The sequence below is a fragment of the Ochlerotatus camptorhynchus genome, unplaced genomic scaffold (genome assembly GCF_037179485.1).
Source record: "Ochlerotatus camptorhynchus isolate MF236.1 unplaced genomic scaffold, CSIRO-AGI_Acam_v1.1 ptg000277l, whole genome shotgun sequence".
In the NCBI taxonomy this organism is placed as follows: domain Eukaryota; kingdom Metazoa; phylum Arthropoda; class Insecta; order Diptera; family Culicidae; genus Ochlerotatus; species Ochlerotatus camptorhynchus.
The window spans coordinates 2,690,450-2,710,067 of NW_027040766.1; the positions used below are offsets into that span (position 1 = coordinate 2,690,450).

Here is a 19,618-nt window from a genome sequence, read left to right on the forward strand (position 1 = left end):
TGAATGCATGCAAACGATTCTTTATGCTTTCAGCTTCAATTTGACTATATTTTTACCACTGGGAAAAAGCAATCTAGCAAGGTTTTCTTGAAATGAAACACACACACTACAAATTGTAGCTGATTTCGAGTTGCCGATAATAGAACAGCAGATTTACATGCAGTTCAAATGGAACGGTTGCCGACAATACTCGCTCTCACTAGAGAAGATTGGAGCTTTTTAAAAGCGTTTCAAAACAGTTTTTGACAATTCTTTCGACTGAAATTGTTAGAGCAGCTGGCAGCAAAAGATTGTAAACAAACCAATACTGCATATGTGTGCGTTCCTCAGAGAAAAAGGCTATAGAAAGAAGGTCGCTGCTTAGGTTGCCGAGAATACGTAAATTCCCCTACTTAAAATATGTACATTTAAAAACCATGCGTGACCACTAGACTGATGCAAAATTTGAAATTTTCGCTCCACAGTGCTCAAATGGTTCCAAATTGGGCCCTGATAAGCCTCCCAAAATTTGAACTCATTTAGTGAGAAACTGACTTGGCACAAACCATTTGAAGTTTATATGGGAATTACTATGGAGAAACCATAATTTCAGTTTATATCTATCTCAAAATTCACCAGTTCACTCTACTTTAGAAAATGATAGCTGAACTTGTTGAAAACCACTTTTCGATCAAACGTAAGGAACAAAAATTATTAATGATTCAAGTCCCTGATGTCTTATGATTATGCTCAATCAACTGTTCAGCAGGCAACATTGGTGTTTATGGCGCGTAGAATAGAGGACAAAAATCATGGCTACTATGTCACACTGCAGAATACAGTGTTGCCCACAATACAGTTGCTTAATCTTGCCATAAGATTATCAATCTCTTAAAAAATTAATAACTATTTAATTTGACGTTTGGATGAAAAATGATCTTCTGCAAAGTTGTAGCTGATAAAAATTCCCATAAGAATAGCAATAAAATGTGTTAACAGTACAATGTGTAAAAAGGCAAGAAGACAATGAACAAAAAGTTTTGTTTTCCCATAGTAATTTCCATGTAAACTTCAAATGGTTTGTGCCAAGTCAGTTTCTTATAAAATGAGTTTTCTCTTTTGGAGGCTAATCAGGACCCGATTTGGCACCGTTTGAGCACTGTGGAGCGAAAATTTCAAATTTTGCATCAGTCTAGTGACCACACATACTATTCATTTGCGTGTAAATTTCATGTGTACTTCTGAGTGGATTCTGTTTATGTGTGGTCAAATGAACATCATGTGGAATTTCACATGGATATTTGTAAAGAAAATGTGTAAATTGTTTTGAATCAACCATAACCGAAACATTGAAATACTTGAAAATTTTAAGATAAAGTATAATAGTCAAAAATGCATGAAAAACAACAATTTTGTGTGGTTCTACGTCATACTGCGGTCGTGTCTAGGACACAACCCTTTACTTTTTTAATTAAGAAACACTTTTCATTTTGCATTATTTTGATTCTTTCGTTGTTTTCTTACAAGTTAATTCTTTGGGAATTTTCGGAGCCATTTTTGTGAATTTGTTTCGACCTGATTTGAACATTGAATGAATGTGTGTAAGCCACTGGTCCTATATCAATAACTAAGAGGAAGAGGAGACAGTTGCCTCCTTACTCTTTTATTTCTATCTCTATCCCTATCTCTATCTTACGCACTTCAAATCGACCAATCACGAGCTGGTTCGCGTTTGACAGAAAAGTGGTTCGTTTTCGCCTCCGTATTGTCTCCACTTCTCTTACACTGTACCAAAACATCATGCTCTTTTCGAATGAAACCTCAGACCATTCGAATCGAAACATCGAAATTGCTTTTACGAATGATAGCTGCAACCGGACGACGATTGTTTTGTAATCAGATGATGCTCCACTCGAATACAGGATGAACATTGATACAAGAAGTGAATGGGCCTCAGTTGAAATACGTAATGCTCTCTGTAGAATGATTGTCATCCCAAATTGAAATGCATATTGTACTGATTCAGCCCCATAACGCAAATCCTCCAAAACGATTATGTAAAGCGTAGGAACCGAAGATTGTCCATTTCGTGGTGGAGGAAGTTTCCTCTACCAACAAAAGATTTTTGTATCCATGATGGAATGGCTGTTCCTGGCTATTCAATATGGAAATATAAACAAGCGAACTATCAACCCAATTTTAAGCATTTGCAAGGCATCCTATTATTAAACTGATATCCTCTAAGCACTGTATGTTGTACTGCCAATTTTCAAATAATGATCATCCTTTATTTAGAGGACAGTCATATGGATGCCGGCAATGCAATAATCATTCGAAGTATTGCGGATGTTTTCGTTCAGTGTAGATCAATAACAGTGTTTGACAGAAGCTTTCATACAAGGTGTATATAAAACTTAGTAGAGGTGGGAATATTGTACGCTGATCTGACTATGTTTTAAAATCAGTGTCAACATCAACTGCTAATTTCTCGTGAGTAAAAGCTCATACACATTTTATTTAAATGAACAGATAATGTGTTCGATTTCCTTTGGTTTGTTTTTTCCGTCGATCTTATTTTCCGTGCTGAGCACCAATGCTACCGACGTGCTCCCACACCTGGACCCTACCTATCGACCCATCAACTCATGAACCGGGGAACAACGGCTTTACTTCCCATCCGAAGGAAGGCGTGATCAGAGATGTTATGCCTCAGAACATCCCGGCGGCGCCGACTGGGATTGAACCCAGGCCTGCTGGGGTGAGAGGTAATCACGCTTACCACTACACCACCGGCGCCGTTGATGTGTTCGATTTAAAAACTCAATGATAGAGATGAACCAGACCAAGGCTAAAAATCTCTCTAATAAAGCAAAAAAAAAAAAAAAACTCAATTGAGGGACATCAAAACACGAAAACTCTTGCTTTCCTATATGCTCCCACCTTTCCTATGTCACCATGAGAAATGTAGTCAACATGAGAATGACATTACTTCATAGGATGGATGTACCGTATGCTCGGTAATGGCGGTCTTCGTGTATATGAAAAGCGTTCTTTACAATGTTTTGCAGCTGCTGGTTAAAAAGCTTTTCTTTCCTCTTCGCCTCTCAGTGGAAGAGATGGAGTAGGACCACATTTCATACTTTTGAAAACGTTAATATCAATTCAATTCCATCAAAATGCTGAATTTTATGAGTCTCTTGAAGTGAAAATCAGTTTGCCAGTGTCAAACTAAATATCACTGACATGAATATCACAGCGGCTCTGCTGATATTCTCTGCTTGGTCGCTAATATCTCTAAGTTGCTTCAATTTGTCGCTACTTCAATGGAATACACATTCAGTCAATAGACATTTGACAGTGTTCCATTCTATAAACTCTCATAGTTTTGGTCAGGCTTGCAATTGCTCATTACAGCTAAAATGCTATTTTTCGGTATTATGATACAATGGGATACTATAACGATAAGATGTTATTTGTAAGATGCAAGAAGAGGTGGTAAAGTTCTTATATGACATATAAAATGTGTCAATTTTGCTTTCAGAAGGTCACAACTAGCGATTAGCTGTAACGATGAGCAACGCGATGAACGAGCAATCAGCGATCATAAAATCGTTAGTTGTGACCTTGTGAAAGCAAATAATGCAGCAATGTAAAGGAAAGAGAGTTGATGTTTCTCCATATTAAATCTCCATCGTACCAATAATTCATGATTTTTTGCAATATCTGTCAAACCAGTAATTTGAGTGATCTGTCTACAAATTTTGTACAGGTTGTTTATTTTTGGATGGAGTTTATGATGTCGATTGATGTTTGATTTTTTAATAAGTAAAACAGATGAAAATTTATCACGTGTCCAAAGTAGCCCCTCTGTTAACATTTTCGACTGCGGTTTGATGGCTATATGGTGATCATTTTCTACAATCATCTTGGTCGTTCATATGCTTCTGATTGCGCACCATAATGGTATTCCTATTGTATATACACCACATCCTTGTATTAAAGTTCGTTTACATCAAATAAAGTGTCAAAAGAAGCCCCGACCGACGGTATTTTAAATTCAATCATAAATTCATTATCAATTCCTTAAATTATGATTATTCAATTTGTGTACATGTACAATTGCACCAGTATTGTAAGTTTGCCAGTTGGCACAAGTGCACCAGGTTTTGGCCCTAGGAACTAAAATAAATTTGAAACAAATTTTCAAGGTTTTATTATATTTGGCAAAATATATGTTGTATCGAAATAAATTTGATAAATAATGAAAAAGTGTGAACATTAAGATAGAACCAATTAGAAGACCACTAGTGCCGAAAACTGGCTTACTTGTATGTATTTTCTATACATGTAGTTTTATAATTAATTTTGTTTGGTCTAGAATCTAGAATGATAAGAACTATCATTACATCAATGAAACAGTTTGTTGATTTTGCTAATAATATAAAGTAGGGGAAATGGATATAATGTCGGCCTAAATGCCCCTAATTTGGGAACATACATAAATTCAGCAATCGACTAAATTTTCAATAGCGACCAAAAATATCCATTAGTACCGTCCCAATGACGCGTTCATGTAGATAAAACTGATAAATAGCAGATTTTTAGCGATGGGCCCAATCTTAGATCCATAGGCCAACATTAGAGCCATTTCCCCTATGTCTTTAAATTGGTTACACAATGCAACAGCAAAATCCTACATTTGGATGAGTGCAAAAGCGTGCAACCTAGTCAGAAATTGCATACAGGATATTACAAGTAGGCTTGTTGTTTACAAGAAAATTCCCCTTCAATTGTATACCATAACTTGGTGGTTACAGTTTCTTAATCAAATTTCGCTAAATTCAAGGCATTTTCAGTGAAGATGAACGCTTTTCGACTGGTACTGCACCACTTCCATCATACAAAGTCAGCAACATTCCAACAAATCGTCTTGTATTCCGTTTTTCAATTCCGTTCGGGTATGTTATCTGATCTTATATTTACCTATTTTTCCACCAAACAAAAAATATCTCTGTCGTCGTCAGCACGTCTCACCCCCGAAAGTTGACAGCTATTGAATACCCATTTCTTTGCCGAGAAAAGGCGTAAATTGTGTTCCGTAGCATCTTTGGTGGAAATCAGATTTCGCCGAACATTACTCCCTTTCAGCGCTGCTTGCCAACTGTATTGAATTGGCCATACCAAACCGTCTTTTGTGTGCTCAAAACAGCATGAAAATTCCTTCATCAAAAGTGAACTTAGTGGTTGGGTTGACATAGCTTGCGTGTATTCTATTTTTGTCCTGTTTTTTTTATCAAAACTCCCTCGACAGGACACCAATAGGGAAGAGAGCGTTTCATGATTTCGGAGGAAGGAGCGTGAGAATCGATATGGCGGGAATGTTTTGACTTGTGCGTTCTACATAACCGCACGTTACGGTGTATTTGAACAGGGCTGCGTTATTATGTTTAACAAAAGGATATTTTCTTCGTTGAATTATTCAAGCGCAACAAATAGCTTTGCAAACTTGTTCAAAAAATTCGGTAAACTTCCGCTACGTAGTACTGAGGTTATTACATCTACACCCTTCTTCAAAAAGCGTCAATAAAGTTCCCCTCATCAACACCACAACATTTCCATATTCTTAAATGCTTTTCCATTAACAACTATATAATCGCTCTCGCTGGGAAACCCTTTCTATTAAGAGCAAGCTAATTCCGCACTAAAGGATCATTCCAGGAAACCCATCGCCCAATCACCCTAGTCGATGACGATAAACAACACAGACAGAGAGCTAAAAACGAAAGATGTAATGAAAGACTAGATTTCCTCAGGCTCTTTTTGAACGAAGCACCTCCCCATCCCTCCAAGGGAGGAAAAAGTATCGACGAAGCGTAAAGTTATGCAAATTAGCATGCGCTGAATGGAAAAACGAGTTGTCGATTGAAGCTCAATCAGGGGGCCGGCGGTGTGGAATTCTCTTGAATCAATAAAAGCTGTCACCACGATGGTTTTCTCTAGCTAAATTGGAAGTGGTTGGAGGAAAGGCGGTTCCAAATGAAATACTTCACACGAATTTGTTCCAATGAGTAGAAGGGACACACACCGCTACTGCATGGTGCAAATGGAATGGTGTGAAGGAATTCTTAGCCGATGACAACGGCAACGGCAATTCAGTTTTAACCGATAAATCAATCTCCAACCTAAATTTAATTATTTATAAATCTTGCACAACCAGGTCAAGCATGCTAAACCAAAACGGTACGGGGGGTGGGGTGGTCGTTGCGGAAAAGAGTAAATGTGTTACACAAAATCGATCAACTCCGGGCTCTAGAGTGTCACGTACCTGAAGCTTAAACAGCAGGATGAGATTTTCCTTTTTAATGAAGCTTAGAATCGTGTTCGAGGGATGGGAAATGCCGTATCCGCGCGATATCCTCGGAATATATTGTGTCAACACCCCGTTTTTTGTTAGTACTTCATGGAACGCTAGGCTCTGTGGCGAGACTCCACACACGTTTGCGGATGTTGATAATGCCATCGGAAACTGGTGGGATCAGCACGATGATGATACGACCTTTATCCCGTCATGGGTCTGTTAGCGCCTTATATGTAATCCATGGTTCGAACGATGACGTAGTAAGGTGGATCAATTGTATTTTATTTTGCGATTGTATTTAAATTTACAATAGGTCGTAGTATCTGATTCAAAGTAGCTGTCGAACTGATTCAAAATCAGTTGCCCGAAAAGATTCGGATTTCAATTTTCAAAGGCAGAACCTATGTAGAGTAGGAACCGAGAGAAAAATCCTGTTCATCTCAAGAAACTTTTTTCAACAGAAATCAAAGAATTTGTAATGCAATTATACAAGAGTTCCTAGGCAAACTTGCAAGGATGCCCTTGGGTGCATGCTCGTAGACTACAAGTTTCAGTTTTTCTCTCTTATAATTCTTCTTGGGCATTTCCTTAGATTAATTTTTCTCAGAATTCCATTACAATTCACCAACAATATCTTGGAATTCTCTTTATATTTCTCCAGAAATTCCCTTATGATATTATCCTCGGCTTAGAGTTCGTTGAAAATATGCCTCAGGATTACTTTGGAATTATCCTTTGAATTCGACACACTTGCATTGGCATATTCAAAAACGGTTATTGGCATATCCAAAAACGGTTATCTGAGTTAGTTTAGAATTGTCCTCTTAATCTCTTGGAATAACCTTGATATCCCCTTGAAACTTTTTTTCTCACAATCTCTTGGAATCAGTTCAGATTTTATTTGAATATTGTTCGTAATTTTTCCGAAGTTCTCCTCCAAATTATACTATTAATTCGATTGAAACTAACCTCAGAATTCTCTTGAAATCTTCCTAATTTCCTTGAACCGTTCCTAAAATTTTCCTTGGTATTACATAATTTGATACTCTTGCATTTATTTCTGGAATCTCTTGGAATTATTATAGTTCTTCTCACGATCCCTTTAAATTACCTCAGAATTCTCGAATCGCTCGAAATTGCCTTGAAACTTCTCACATTTGCCTTAGAATTACAGAATTCGATTGTCTTCTCGGAACTCCCTTGAACCTCAGTTCACTCAGAAATGCTTTGGATTTGGACTTTCTACTTAGAAATACCTTAGATTTCTCTTCTCAAATTCAGTGAAATTCTCTTACAAATTTCCTCTGGTATTTATCCTCAGAATTGCTTTGGAGTTATCATCACAATTTGATTCTCTTTATTATATATATTTTTATTATAGTCACTTCAACACATTTTAAGTCATTCATGACTGGTCCGGGGATAAGATTTGAACTTAAGCGTGAGGTACTTGTTTGCTAACCACTACGACGTGCTCGCCCCCTCTTGGAGTATTCTTTAGAATTCCACTGGACCTTTCATATATTTCTCCTAAACATTTCATTGAAATTCTTCTCAGAATACCCTTGCAATTCTCTTCGATATTTCCTTGATGTTATTTGTTTGATGATGTAAAATTACAGAATTTGCCTGGAATTACTTTACTTTCGAAATTCAATTTTCTACGAATTCTTCTCAAAACGCCCTTGAACCTCATTTGAGAATTCTCTCAGAAGTGCTATGAACTTTGAATTCCGAACTGATTAAAGATTTGAGTGTAACTGTTTATTGGAAACAATGATTTAAATCAACGATTTCTCGCCAATAACAACTCAATCTCGCAAGCTAACAACACAATCAAACAGGGGAGTGATTCCTTTAGCAGTTGGTATTTAATTGCGAGAGATCGAAGATTGAAGTCATTGGTTACGCCCAAATCCCAAATCAATCCGGAATTTCTGCTCAAAAATACCTGGGGTTTCTCCTCAGAATTATTGAAAATTCTCCTTGGCTTCTCCTTACAAATTCACTGAAATTCTCTTGGAATTCTCTGCTGTTTCTCCTTAGAATTGCTTTGGAGTTATCGTCAAAATTTGATTCTCTTGGAATTTTTTTGGAATTCTCCTCAGAATTCCTCGAAATACTCCTCTCTGAAGCCCCTCTTACTTCAACTCGCTTTGTATTAATTTCAGGGAATTTTGTTTTTTCTTGGAAAACCCTGAAAATCTCAGGGAATTTAATATATTCTTAAAAATTAGAATATAATAGGGAAAACGTTCCAGTTGCGGTACGTTAGAAGCGTTAGTTACCTATAGTTGTGCACGGAGACTCAATAAACAACTATAGGAACCTAACGCTTCTAACGTACCGCAACTATAGGAGCGTTTACCCTATATAAGTTATCCAAGCCTTATATTTCGAATAATGGTCTAGGAAAATGTTCATGCTCTAGACATTTTTACAAAGACTAGAATTTTAAAAAATCTTTGAAGCCAGATAGCTTTAGTATTCGTTCAAACTTCGAAAAAAAATCATGTCGCAGAATCTTGAATTCTTTTCTTAGTTCATTAAATTGTATTGCCTTTTTCCCGGACTTGTAACCTGGAATCGAAAAAATTCTAAGACCAGTATCTTGAAAAGAATGTCTGTCCAAGATCATTAAATGTTATTTAAGCTTCAGAAACATTGCAATTTTTCTAGGACTATGAAGTTAAATTCTTTATATTCAAAATAGGAAAATTATTCCAAGCCACACGAGTTTCTTGTTTGGTCCAAAATCTCTAAAATTTATCCAGGAATATAGAAAAAAATGGAGATTGAGATTAAAGTTCTAGACGCATGCAAAATTATCTATGTCCGCGACCTTTCCATCTTGAAACGTTTTCCTCGTTCCAGAATCATGAGTTTTTTTAATAGCCTTCTATTTAGAAAAGTTGTGTAGGTCCCAGTGTTATACAAATTTGAGGTGTTACAACAGTTTCTGTATCCGAGATCTATAAAATTTATTGTCTAAAAATTGTCAAAATTTGTCTAACTCTCAGGGCTGGTAGCGAGTCACTTTTTAGTGACTTGGTTACTTTTTTCAAGCTAGTCACCAAAAAGTCTCCTTTTTAAGGTCAAGTCACTAAAGTCACTTTTTCTTGTAATCAGTCATTATTTTCAACGTTTTTAGCGTGAATTTATTTCAAGATTGATCATTCTTTGCTTTGCGACGTTTAATCGTCTTTCTCTATCTACAAGGTGTCCACTCATTTTATAAATAAAATTTCCTGAGTTTCCAGGTTTTTCCAGAACTTTAACGGATAAATTCCAGGCTTATAATAAGAAAGCTATTTCCAAAATGCGTTCAAAATATGCCTTTTCTGGAAGATCAAAAGACAATAGTAACTAACCCAAAAGTTTTTAAGACATGGCAATCCGTTTAAAGAAAAAACTTTATAATAAAATCTATTGAATATTGATGTTTGGCACTTACTTAATTTCTCGCTTTAAAAAAGTTAAAAAAAAACGTACTTAATTTGAGTAAGTCCAAGATCTAAAAATATTCAATGTCTTGTAGTTCCGTATTCCACGTACAAGTTCAAGATATTGAAAATTTTCAAAGCACCTGAATTAAGGAAAACATTAAATGATTTATTTCAAGTTCGTAGCTAATTTTATGAAAGATAAGATCTTCATTGCAGTGAACCTCCATAAACAAACTGCGGGAACATAAGGAAAGTTAACACACTGAAATTATGGGGAACTTACTGGAAGCTTTAAGATCCTCAAATCGGTTCTTTTAACATCCGAAAAATTTCAGGAACTTTTTAGGTGTTCGTCGAATTTCAGAGCAGACCACAGATGTTAAGCGGACTTGAGAAATATAGAAATCTTGAGGGGTATTGTGCAATTTTTTAAGAAGTTCTAAGCACCTCAGAAAAGCTTGATCTAGAGATCTTTGGAGAATTTCAGATCTTAAGAGCAGTTCTCATGGCTTTAGTTCAGACTTTTTGGAGTAGTTTATGTATCAGTAATCGTCAATTTAGAAAAATTGAGAACCCTTAAGATGTTCCGAGATATTCAGGGAAGTACAGAGACCATCGAAGAATTTATGAAAACTTCAGAAATATTTCAGGAACTTCACAGAAGTCCAAAGAATTTCAGGGAAATTTATCTTCTATTGAATTAAGAGCTTTAGGGAAGCTTCGAGAACATCAAGAAACATCAGAGTATCAAAGGGGCGTTCAAATAATTTCAAGGAAATTGCAGATACCTTAAAGAAGTTCCGGGAACTTCAGCAAAGCTCCGATAGAATTTCTGGAACGTGGGTCCTTATTACCAATGTCACTTCACGGTGAAGTGACAACTTATCACTCACGGTGAAGTGATTCCAATTTGATTTACACGGCAATCACTTCACCGCGAGTGACAACTGGTCACTTCACATCGTTTTCACCGTGAAGTGACACTCGTAATAAGACCCGTGATAAAACTTATATGAAACTTCGGAAAACGTGAGATTATTTTAAGGGTGTTATATCATGGAGAGTATTTTAAGGGTGTTATATCATGCATGTTATAAGAACTTTGACAAATGCGAAAATTTAGCTAAGTTGATTAGAGAATATCAACGAAGTTCCGTTATTCAAAAAAAAAAAAATGCGCAAACTGTTAGCAAGCAGCGATAAATTCAAGAAATTCCAGAGGACTTAGAATTAAGATAGTGTCATGATATTCAGCGAAGATCCGAGTACTTCGAGGACGATCAGATAGCTTCAGAATAATCAGATTAGCTTAAGCAAATTTGCAGAGACTTACAAGGAATTCCGTGGAATTATTGCAAGAATTCTATGATTGATCCAAAAACGTCAGGGAGTTTTGAATATAGGGGAAATGCAGGTAATGTCAGCCTAAGTTTCCCTTATTTTTTGCCCATACATAAATTCAGTAATCGACTAAATTTTCAATAGCAACCAAAAATATCCATCAGTAACGTCCCAATAACGCGTTCATCTAGATAAAATTGATAAATAGCAGATTTTTAGCGATGGGCCCAATCTTAGATCCATAGGCCAACATTAGTGACATTTCCCTTATATTAGAAAATTTTCCGAATTATTAAACAAATTTAGAAAACTTCAGGTAAGCATAGATAATTTCATAACACAAGGAAAGTCTAGACTATTGAAGAAGTTTTATACTAGTGTCGATAATTTAAGAGAAGTTTCATGAACTTCAGCAAAGTCATAAGAACTTCAGTGAAAATCATAAAACTATATTGATTATTTCGTTATTCCATTATTCCATTAAAATTGCGGGAGCACAAAAGTTCTAGAAATTTACAAAAACTTCGAAAAATTCTTAGAAGGACAGTGGTCTTCAGAAACATTTAGAGAACTTCATAGAAATCTATGGAGCTTATGGGGAGATCCGCGAACTTCAGGATTTTTTTTATGAACTCTAGCAAAATGCGGGAGCATTTGAAAAACGTTTATTAAGCTCCGAAAATTGGAGGAATTTCAGTGAGAGGTCAGTTCCATTAGTTTCAAAAAATTAGTGGGAAATTTAAAGCAGTTAGTCAGATAACTTCAGAGACGTTAATAATTTAATTGAGGTCTTCACATAAGTTCAGATGTTCACTGAAGCTTAAACATTTTAAGGACGGTTCAATTAAATTAAGCGAAGTACAACAAGCTTCATGATGACTGCAAAAACGGTAGAGCAGTTTTGAGAATTTCAGAAAAGAACAGAGAACATCAGAGCAGTTCCGTTAACATTAGAGAAGTCACATAAAGTTTAAAATTTGGGAAGTTCTGAAGACCTCAGAATAATCCATTCCATATTCAATGTAAATTTCGATGAAGCTATCCTCCGAATGCAATTATCGAAATAATTTTTCGATCAATAAATGCCGCTATTAGTTAATTTTTTTTATTATAGTCACTTTAACGCTCTTGGGTCATTCGTGACTTGTCTGTGGGTGAGATTTGAACTCGTGACTTTGGCGTGGGAGGTATGGATGTTAACCACTACGCCGGGGTCGTCTCCCACTTTTTTTTATTGGTTTAAAGTCAGTATTCGGTCATTATTTCCGTTATTTTAGTCACTAAAGTCACTACTTTTATATTACATGCCCACTACCAACATTTTTTTTCCTTGATTTGTTTTCCGTCGATCTTGTTTTCCGTACTGAGTACCAATGCTACCGGCACCACGGAGGCAGCTCTCACACCTGAACCCTACCTATCAACCCATCAACTAATGGACCGTGAATTAACGGATTTTCTTCCCTGTGATCAGAGATTTTGTGCCTCAGAAAATCCGGGCGGTGCCGATGAATCCAGGCAATCACGCTTACCACCAAACTTACCCTGATCAAGAAAATTTAGTAGCCATTCTGCTACAAGACAAAAACCTAATTTAAAAAAAAAACAGACCCATCAAAATGGTGGATCACGATCACAAAGAACTTGTTTGTTGATCGGGGAGTCTCCAGAAGTGTGAGGTCTGTCCATCAGTTACTCCAAAGCCGAAAGTTCCGTCAATCGTGACCCCGAGGATGGATATGGTCTTCTTTCTAGGGATAGTGTGGCTGTTAATTTTGATTGGTGTCGGAAGCGGTCGGTGGCCAAGGCGGCAGACGTGGGAGATTGAGCTCTTTTCAGTTGATATCTCAAAGCCGGTCCTAGCGACCCATCGGCCAACAGCGGAGACCGCAGCTTGGAGCTTTATCCTCATGGCCTTCAGGGTCTTCCCTATGATCAGTAGCAAAATGTCGTCCGCATAGACGAGAATGTAAATCTCCTTGGGGAGCCCCATAAAGATTCCGTTCATTGCCACCAGGAAGATGGTCACTGCAATTACGGAACCCTGGGGAACCCCGGTTTCTTCCCGTCTGGTGCTGGAGCGGTGGTTCCCGACGGTCACCTGGAAGGTTCTGTCCTGCAGGAAATTCTTTAAAAAGGAGAGGATATTTCCTCCGAGGCCCCATCTGGCTAGCTACTGTACTACTTGGGGTGTCCAGGCTCTGTTGTAAGCTTTGGCCAAATCCAGGGAGGCCACCTCGACGTGCTGGTCCTTACGGAGTGCCTCATGTACTATATGGCCAAGACTACTAAAGTATGTACCAGTTCCGTGCCCCGAACGGAAAGCATGCTGTCGGTGGTCTAGTAGGTTGTTCCCCTCAAGGAATCTCGCTAATCTCCGGTTGACAAGACGCTCCATTATTTTGCTGCAACAACTGGTCAAGGAGATCGACCGGAAATCCTTCGGTAATAGTGCTGGACCGAGGTTTTTCGGGATGGGAACGATAAGGCTATGCTTCCAGGAGTCAGGCAGCTTCCCTACCATCCTCCTCCCCGCTATGTGTACTAACCGACTCTGCTAGCGCCCTCACGGCACTGGAATCCGCCACTGCCCGCCACCCTTGGATTCAGGCCATACAAAACCACACCCCCCCTGGCACCACTTTCATGTGGATACCGGGACACTGCGGAATTGCCGGAAACACAGAAGCAGACCACCTTGCTGCCATTGGACAAAATGGCCGACTCGCCAACACTTCGGTCCCAGACAGGACCTGAAAAGTTGGATCAAGTCAACCCTCAGGACGGCATGGGACCGCGAATGGTTCGCCAGGAGAGACCTCTTCATCCGGAAGACCAAAGGGGTAACCCTTCCCTGGACGGATGTCCCAAGGTTTAACGACCAGAGATTCTTGTCCCGGTTAAGAACCGGCCACACCCGCATCACCCACAACATGGGGAGCAGCAGTGGCAGAAAGTTCCGCCAAAGATGCGACACCTGCAGAGCAATAATGACGGTCGAGCACATTCTTATAAACTGCCCTTGTTTCCACGGACCACGAGAACTTTACGGGATCCCGGGCAACATCCGAGACGCCCTTCAGAACGACCCGGTAGCAGAGGCACAACTGATATGTTTCGCGAAGGAGGCCGGAATCTTCAAGAGGGTTTAACCCATATACATTATGACAGTAGGCCCGGCATTCCCTGCCGGTAGCGGGTGCCAGGTCTCTCCTGGCAGCTGCTACCGGTGGGGCTCTGCTGGGGTCCTCAAAACAAAACAGAAAACACAAAAGATGACAGCAACATAGGACAGTAAGGCAAAATAAGTTCCCCTCTGGAACCGCAACCATCATTCAACTCCGCAAAATAAAAACTCTATACCTTCTCTCCCTTTGGGATACCCCCTTCTGGGGTGTCCGGAGACGAACCAGCTTAAGGCTGAAAGTCTCCTTAATAAAGATATATAAAAAAAAACTTGTTTGTTCGTGTAGTAATCTCTATATAAAGATATTATTCATAAAAATTCCTGGATTGTATCCTGGGGAGGAACAAAAAAACTTTTCTGGCACGTTTTGATTTGTCTAAAAAAATAGTTTTTTTCCATTGATTTCTGAAAAAAAAAATTACATCTGAACATATTTTTTCTATCTTATCATGAAACAAGTTAAACTATAATGAATTTACAGGCGAAATAGAAAAAAAAATTAATATCAGAATTGACATTCAAACAATAATAATTCTCCAACTCGGCAAGTCTCTTTGGACAAACTACGACTCGTGCTGAAAAAAAACTTCTTTTTGCAACTTGTTTCATAAATCTAGATAGAGCTGGAATTAGGGCCTAACAGCTTTTGTAAACAATGAATTCTATCAATGATTTAATGAAATTCAAGGCTCGCCCACGCAAACCAACATCCTCACCAGGTAGTGAAAGACATCCCCTATCCGATGGTTATGTTGGTCTGTGTGAGCGTGCCTTGAGTTCCTAGAAATCATCGGTAGAAGTCATTGTTTACAAAAGCTGTTACGCTCTAATTTCAGCTCTATCTAGAAATAGCTATTTTTCACAACTTCGGTTCAGACGTTATTTCGATTGGAAATTACGTTTTTGAGCTATGATTTGTTGAGTAATCTCGAATAAGTCATTCTGAAGTTTTTTGTGAGATTCTAAATGGAATAATTTTAGTAGAAATGTGAATGATTGACCATAACAACCAATTATGCAAAGTTTCATGCAAATAGGAGATGGTTGCATCAGATCAATTCGTCATTTGGCGTAGAACTGCTCTAACTAAAACCAAAAGGTCGAATTTTGTTGTTTTTTTAGTTCAACTTTTTGTCATGATGACTAAGAAAAAATGTTTTTACATGTAAATTTTGTTTAGAAAATGACAAAAATCTTAGTTATTCAGATTTTTTATATATTTTTCCAATATTTTTAGAAAAATACCAACGTTTTTTTCGGGGTTGTTTTATTTTAGAATCTCAAATTGTTATCTCAATTTTAGAATCTCCACGGTACCTCCAAAAGAATGCGCTTCAATCATGTCGAAGATCTCATGTAATGTTTATGGCCGCAAAAATAAACAAATGCAGTAATAGCAGCGTAATGTCAGTTCATGCACTGTATTAATGATAATTTTGTCCTTTTTGGCAAGAATTATACCATATTTTCGACACGATTGAAGTGCATCCACTTTGATGTGATATCAAAATTAAATTTTTGCTGTGTTGGTACATCGTTCAAAAATTTCATGTAAATGCGATTTCGTAATTGCGTACTTTACTCAATAACATAACAAGTAAAGTTTGTTAAGCGTCTGTGCACAATTCAGACTCCGCATATAATTTTACTACATAGGGGAATTTACGTATTCTCGGCAACCTAAGCAGCGACCTTCTTTCTATAGCCTTTTTCTCTAAGGAACGCACACATATGCAGTATTGGTTTGTTTACAATCTTTTGCTGCCAACTGCTCTAACAATTTCAGCCGAAAGAATTGTCAAAAACTGTTTTGAAACGCTTTTACAAAGCTCCTATCTTCTCTAGTGAGAGCGAGTATTGTCGGCAACCGTTCCATTTGAACTGCATGTAAATCTGCTGTTCTATTATCGGCAACTCGAAATCAGCTACAATTTGTAGTGCGTGTGTTTCATTTCAAGAAAACCTTGCTAGATTGCTTTTTCTCAGTGGTAAAAATATAGTCAAATTGAAGCTGAAAGCATAAAGAATCGTTTGCATGCATTCAGCGAAGTGTTTTCGTAAGAAAATCTAGTGAAAATAGTGTTTCAATTTGGGTTGCCGAAAATAGTCTGTCATGCCGAAGCCGTCATTCCCCCTATGTACTTTCTTGTAGTTCGCCAAGCAAGATCCTTTTTTTGTATTTCCCGTGGTTGCGATGAAGGATGCCCCTGCATGTGCTGACTACTCCAGTGTGTATCAAAGCACATGAAGCAATGAGTGTTTTTCTCGTTCTATTTTTAGTTCAAATGAACAATCTACTGTCTACCATAATGCTACATCAGCAACATCATCACCAAATTAGATCCTACCTGCCGCCAGTACTTCACTTGATTGTATTATGGTATGGGAGAATCATTGAATAATACGAATAGGCGCGCAAAGGGTGTAAAATAAACCGTCGAATATAAATTACCTTCATCAAAGTCTCTTGCGCCAGTATGGGAATTTGTGTCCGCTGGAAAATAACTCGCTGGAAGCGGTACCGGCAAATTTTGGTCCTGACATTTCCCTGGAGAAATCTAGAAACGTGACTGTCGCCGTGCTCGCCATACCCAGCGGTTTCATATTTCCATTCGAAAGCTGGATATTTATAACGTGGGATTTTGCGTGAAAAATGAAGAACGAAATTGTTGCTCTTCTTTGAAAATTGCTCCGAAATGGATCTCGCTACTCTCGTGATGATAACAAACGCTGCTCACGAATTCGTGGTTTATGTGGCTGATAATACCGGGGAAACCTGGGGGAGGTGGGTATATGCACTAGCCAATTCGGAAAAATGGAAGCAATGCTGCAGGTCTGGAGCTACCCGAGCAAAGTCCAGCATCAAAATGACAGCAAATTGAAATCAAGTTTTGATATCAACATCAAACTGAAATCATAATTTGATTTCAGTTTACGCAATTGACAAATTTGATACCTAATTTTGTTTTCATTTTGCTGTACATTTGCTCTTCAAAAATATGTTGTTGTGGGTTTGTTTTCATTGCCTTAGAAATACCTCAAATTGAATACTTGTTATGGTATCAACAGGAAAAATGGATATCAAATTTGGTTTTCAGTTTGCTCTCACTGATAGCAGAAATAGTTTTCAATGTGATGTCACAGGAAGATATGTTTGCTCTCAATTTTGATATTTTAACCGTTAAAACGACCAAAACGGCAGCAACCTGAGTAATCATTATCAGCGAAATCACAATATCAAATTTAGATTTCAATTTGATCTCAGACTTTGCTCGGGTACATAGCCTAGTCAGTAAAGGCCCGGTATTACCAAGACGGAGGCGTCGGGTTCGATTCCCGGTTCGGTCGAGGAAATCTTTCGAGTTGTAAAATGTAATCAACGCCTAGAAAAATAAGAAGATGCTGCAGTTCTGCAATCTCTCTGGATACATTGTCGGAACACGAACCGCAGTATACGACCTTGCCGCAGCGCACCAAAAGGATGCGATAGCACTGCTGTAAATGATACCAAGCACGAGCGGACTTGTGTTTACGGAAAGATAACCTATCTAATCAGCAAAAAGATCACGTTTTCTGCCTGAACGGCTGGGTGGCGGTAGAAAAAAAAGGTAATCTACAGCACCTTCTAATGGTTGCAGTAAATTGCACTGCTTTCTTTGTGGTCATTGGCGACTTCGTTGCGGGTTTCGTTGCCTCTATAAGGGTGTGTGTTTGTATTTTCACGGCTGCTCATCAAGGTTACCTCATTTGTATGTGCTCATTAATTCAAAAAGCATTGCAGCTTACCTTCGACGAACCCAGTAATAAAACAACAACGTGGTATATTTCTCCCATCCCACAGCCAGTCTGGGAATCTAATTCACTTTATCTCCCAAAAAAAATCCAGACTCCTTAAAACTCTCACTCCTTTAAACGTCATTTGATTGGCAACCATTAGTTCACTAATTATCGTTTTTTTTCTCTCTCTCTCTCTCTCTCTCTCTTTCTCCATTTTGCAGTGAACAATGTAGATAGGCTAAAACCCCCCAAACGGGGCTTCTTCGAGACGATATTCTGCTGCTGGCGGAATGCGCGGACGAAAAGCAATCAAAATGGGACCCCCATCGATGGTTCGATCACGCCCCCGCCAATCCAGGGCCAGCCCCGGTATCTGCTGCCACAGATGCGACACTCGGATATGCACAGAAAGTGCATGGTGATAGACTTAGACGAAACACTAGTGCATAGCAGTTTTAAGGTAAGTGGCAGGCGGGGGAAAAGGTATTTATAATTATGTACAATCGGGTCGATCCTTACGAGCGGGTTGTTGGTGAAAGTGCATTATTATGGCTGATGTCGTTGAGTGCTAATAAGCGAGCTGTTTGGGTGGTAAAGGTCACTTTGGATTGTTTATTTCCGTACAAGCATGTGGAACGAAGAGGGCGGGAATCCATGCAAGTTCAAGTTCAATGCAGTGCTGCAATGCGCTGCGCTCTATGGATGTGGAATAAAAGCGGGCGCGATGCGATGCACCGGAGTGCATGCAGAAGAAAAGAAGCAATACGAGAAGGATAGCGGACACAAGTTATTGCGGCTATATTGTTGCTATATGGTTTATATTTGGTATATGTAGCGTGTTTTAAATAACTTCCATTCAATGTCAGAGCTTTTTCAGGGTTACCAAGGTCTTGAACCGATAAACCTACATTGGTGGCCTTTGTTGGCATGTTTGCATGTCACCGCTGGCTTCTTGGCGATGGTTAGATTAGGGTGGTTCAAGTACACAAAAGTCGTTGTTTTAATGGGGGTGGGGGCGTTACCCCCTGTTTCGTTACGAGAATGCCAGAATATACGAGTTCTTTTCTTCGCTACACGAGCTAGAGTTATTGATTTAAAGTGTGTAGGAGACTTGCTATTAAAATGCATTTAAAACTGTAAAAAGATTACACTACATATTCTAACCCAACACCTCTAGCTTATGTCCGGTAATGATCAAATATATAAGATCAGATAATATACAGTGTATCTCAAAATTGAGCGTACCGATGTCCTTAAATAGCGGCGCCGGTGGTGTAGTGGTAAGCGTGATTACCTCTCACCCCAGCAGGCCTGAGTTCAATCCCAGTCGGCACCGCCGGGATGTTCTGAGGCATAACATCTCTGATCACGCCTTCCTTCGGATGGGAAGTAAAGCCGTTGGTCCCCGGTTCATGAGTTGATGGGTCGATAGGTAGGGTCCAGGTGTGGGAGCTGCCTTCCTGGCACGTCGGTAGCATTGGTGCTCAGCACGGAAAACAAGATCGACGGAAAAAAACAAACCAAAGGAAA

General features: G+C 38.6%; 1 protein-coding gene across 1 annotated transcript in view; it reads left to right on the forward strand.

Annotated features, from left to right (window-relative positions):
- Tdh (L-threonine dehydrogenase) overlaps nt 1-19,618 on the forward strand; it is a 470,436-nt gene that overhangs the window by 165,127 nt on the left and 285,691 nt on the right. Inside the window, exon 2 of the mRNA XM_065227947.1 lies at nt 18,310-18,548. Coding sequence (XP_065084019.1) covers nt 18,310-18,548 — 239 coding nt within the window. The remainder of the gene's footprint in view (nt 1-18,309; nt 18,549-19,618) is intronic.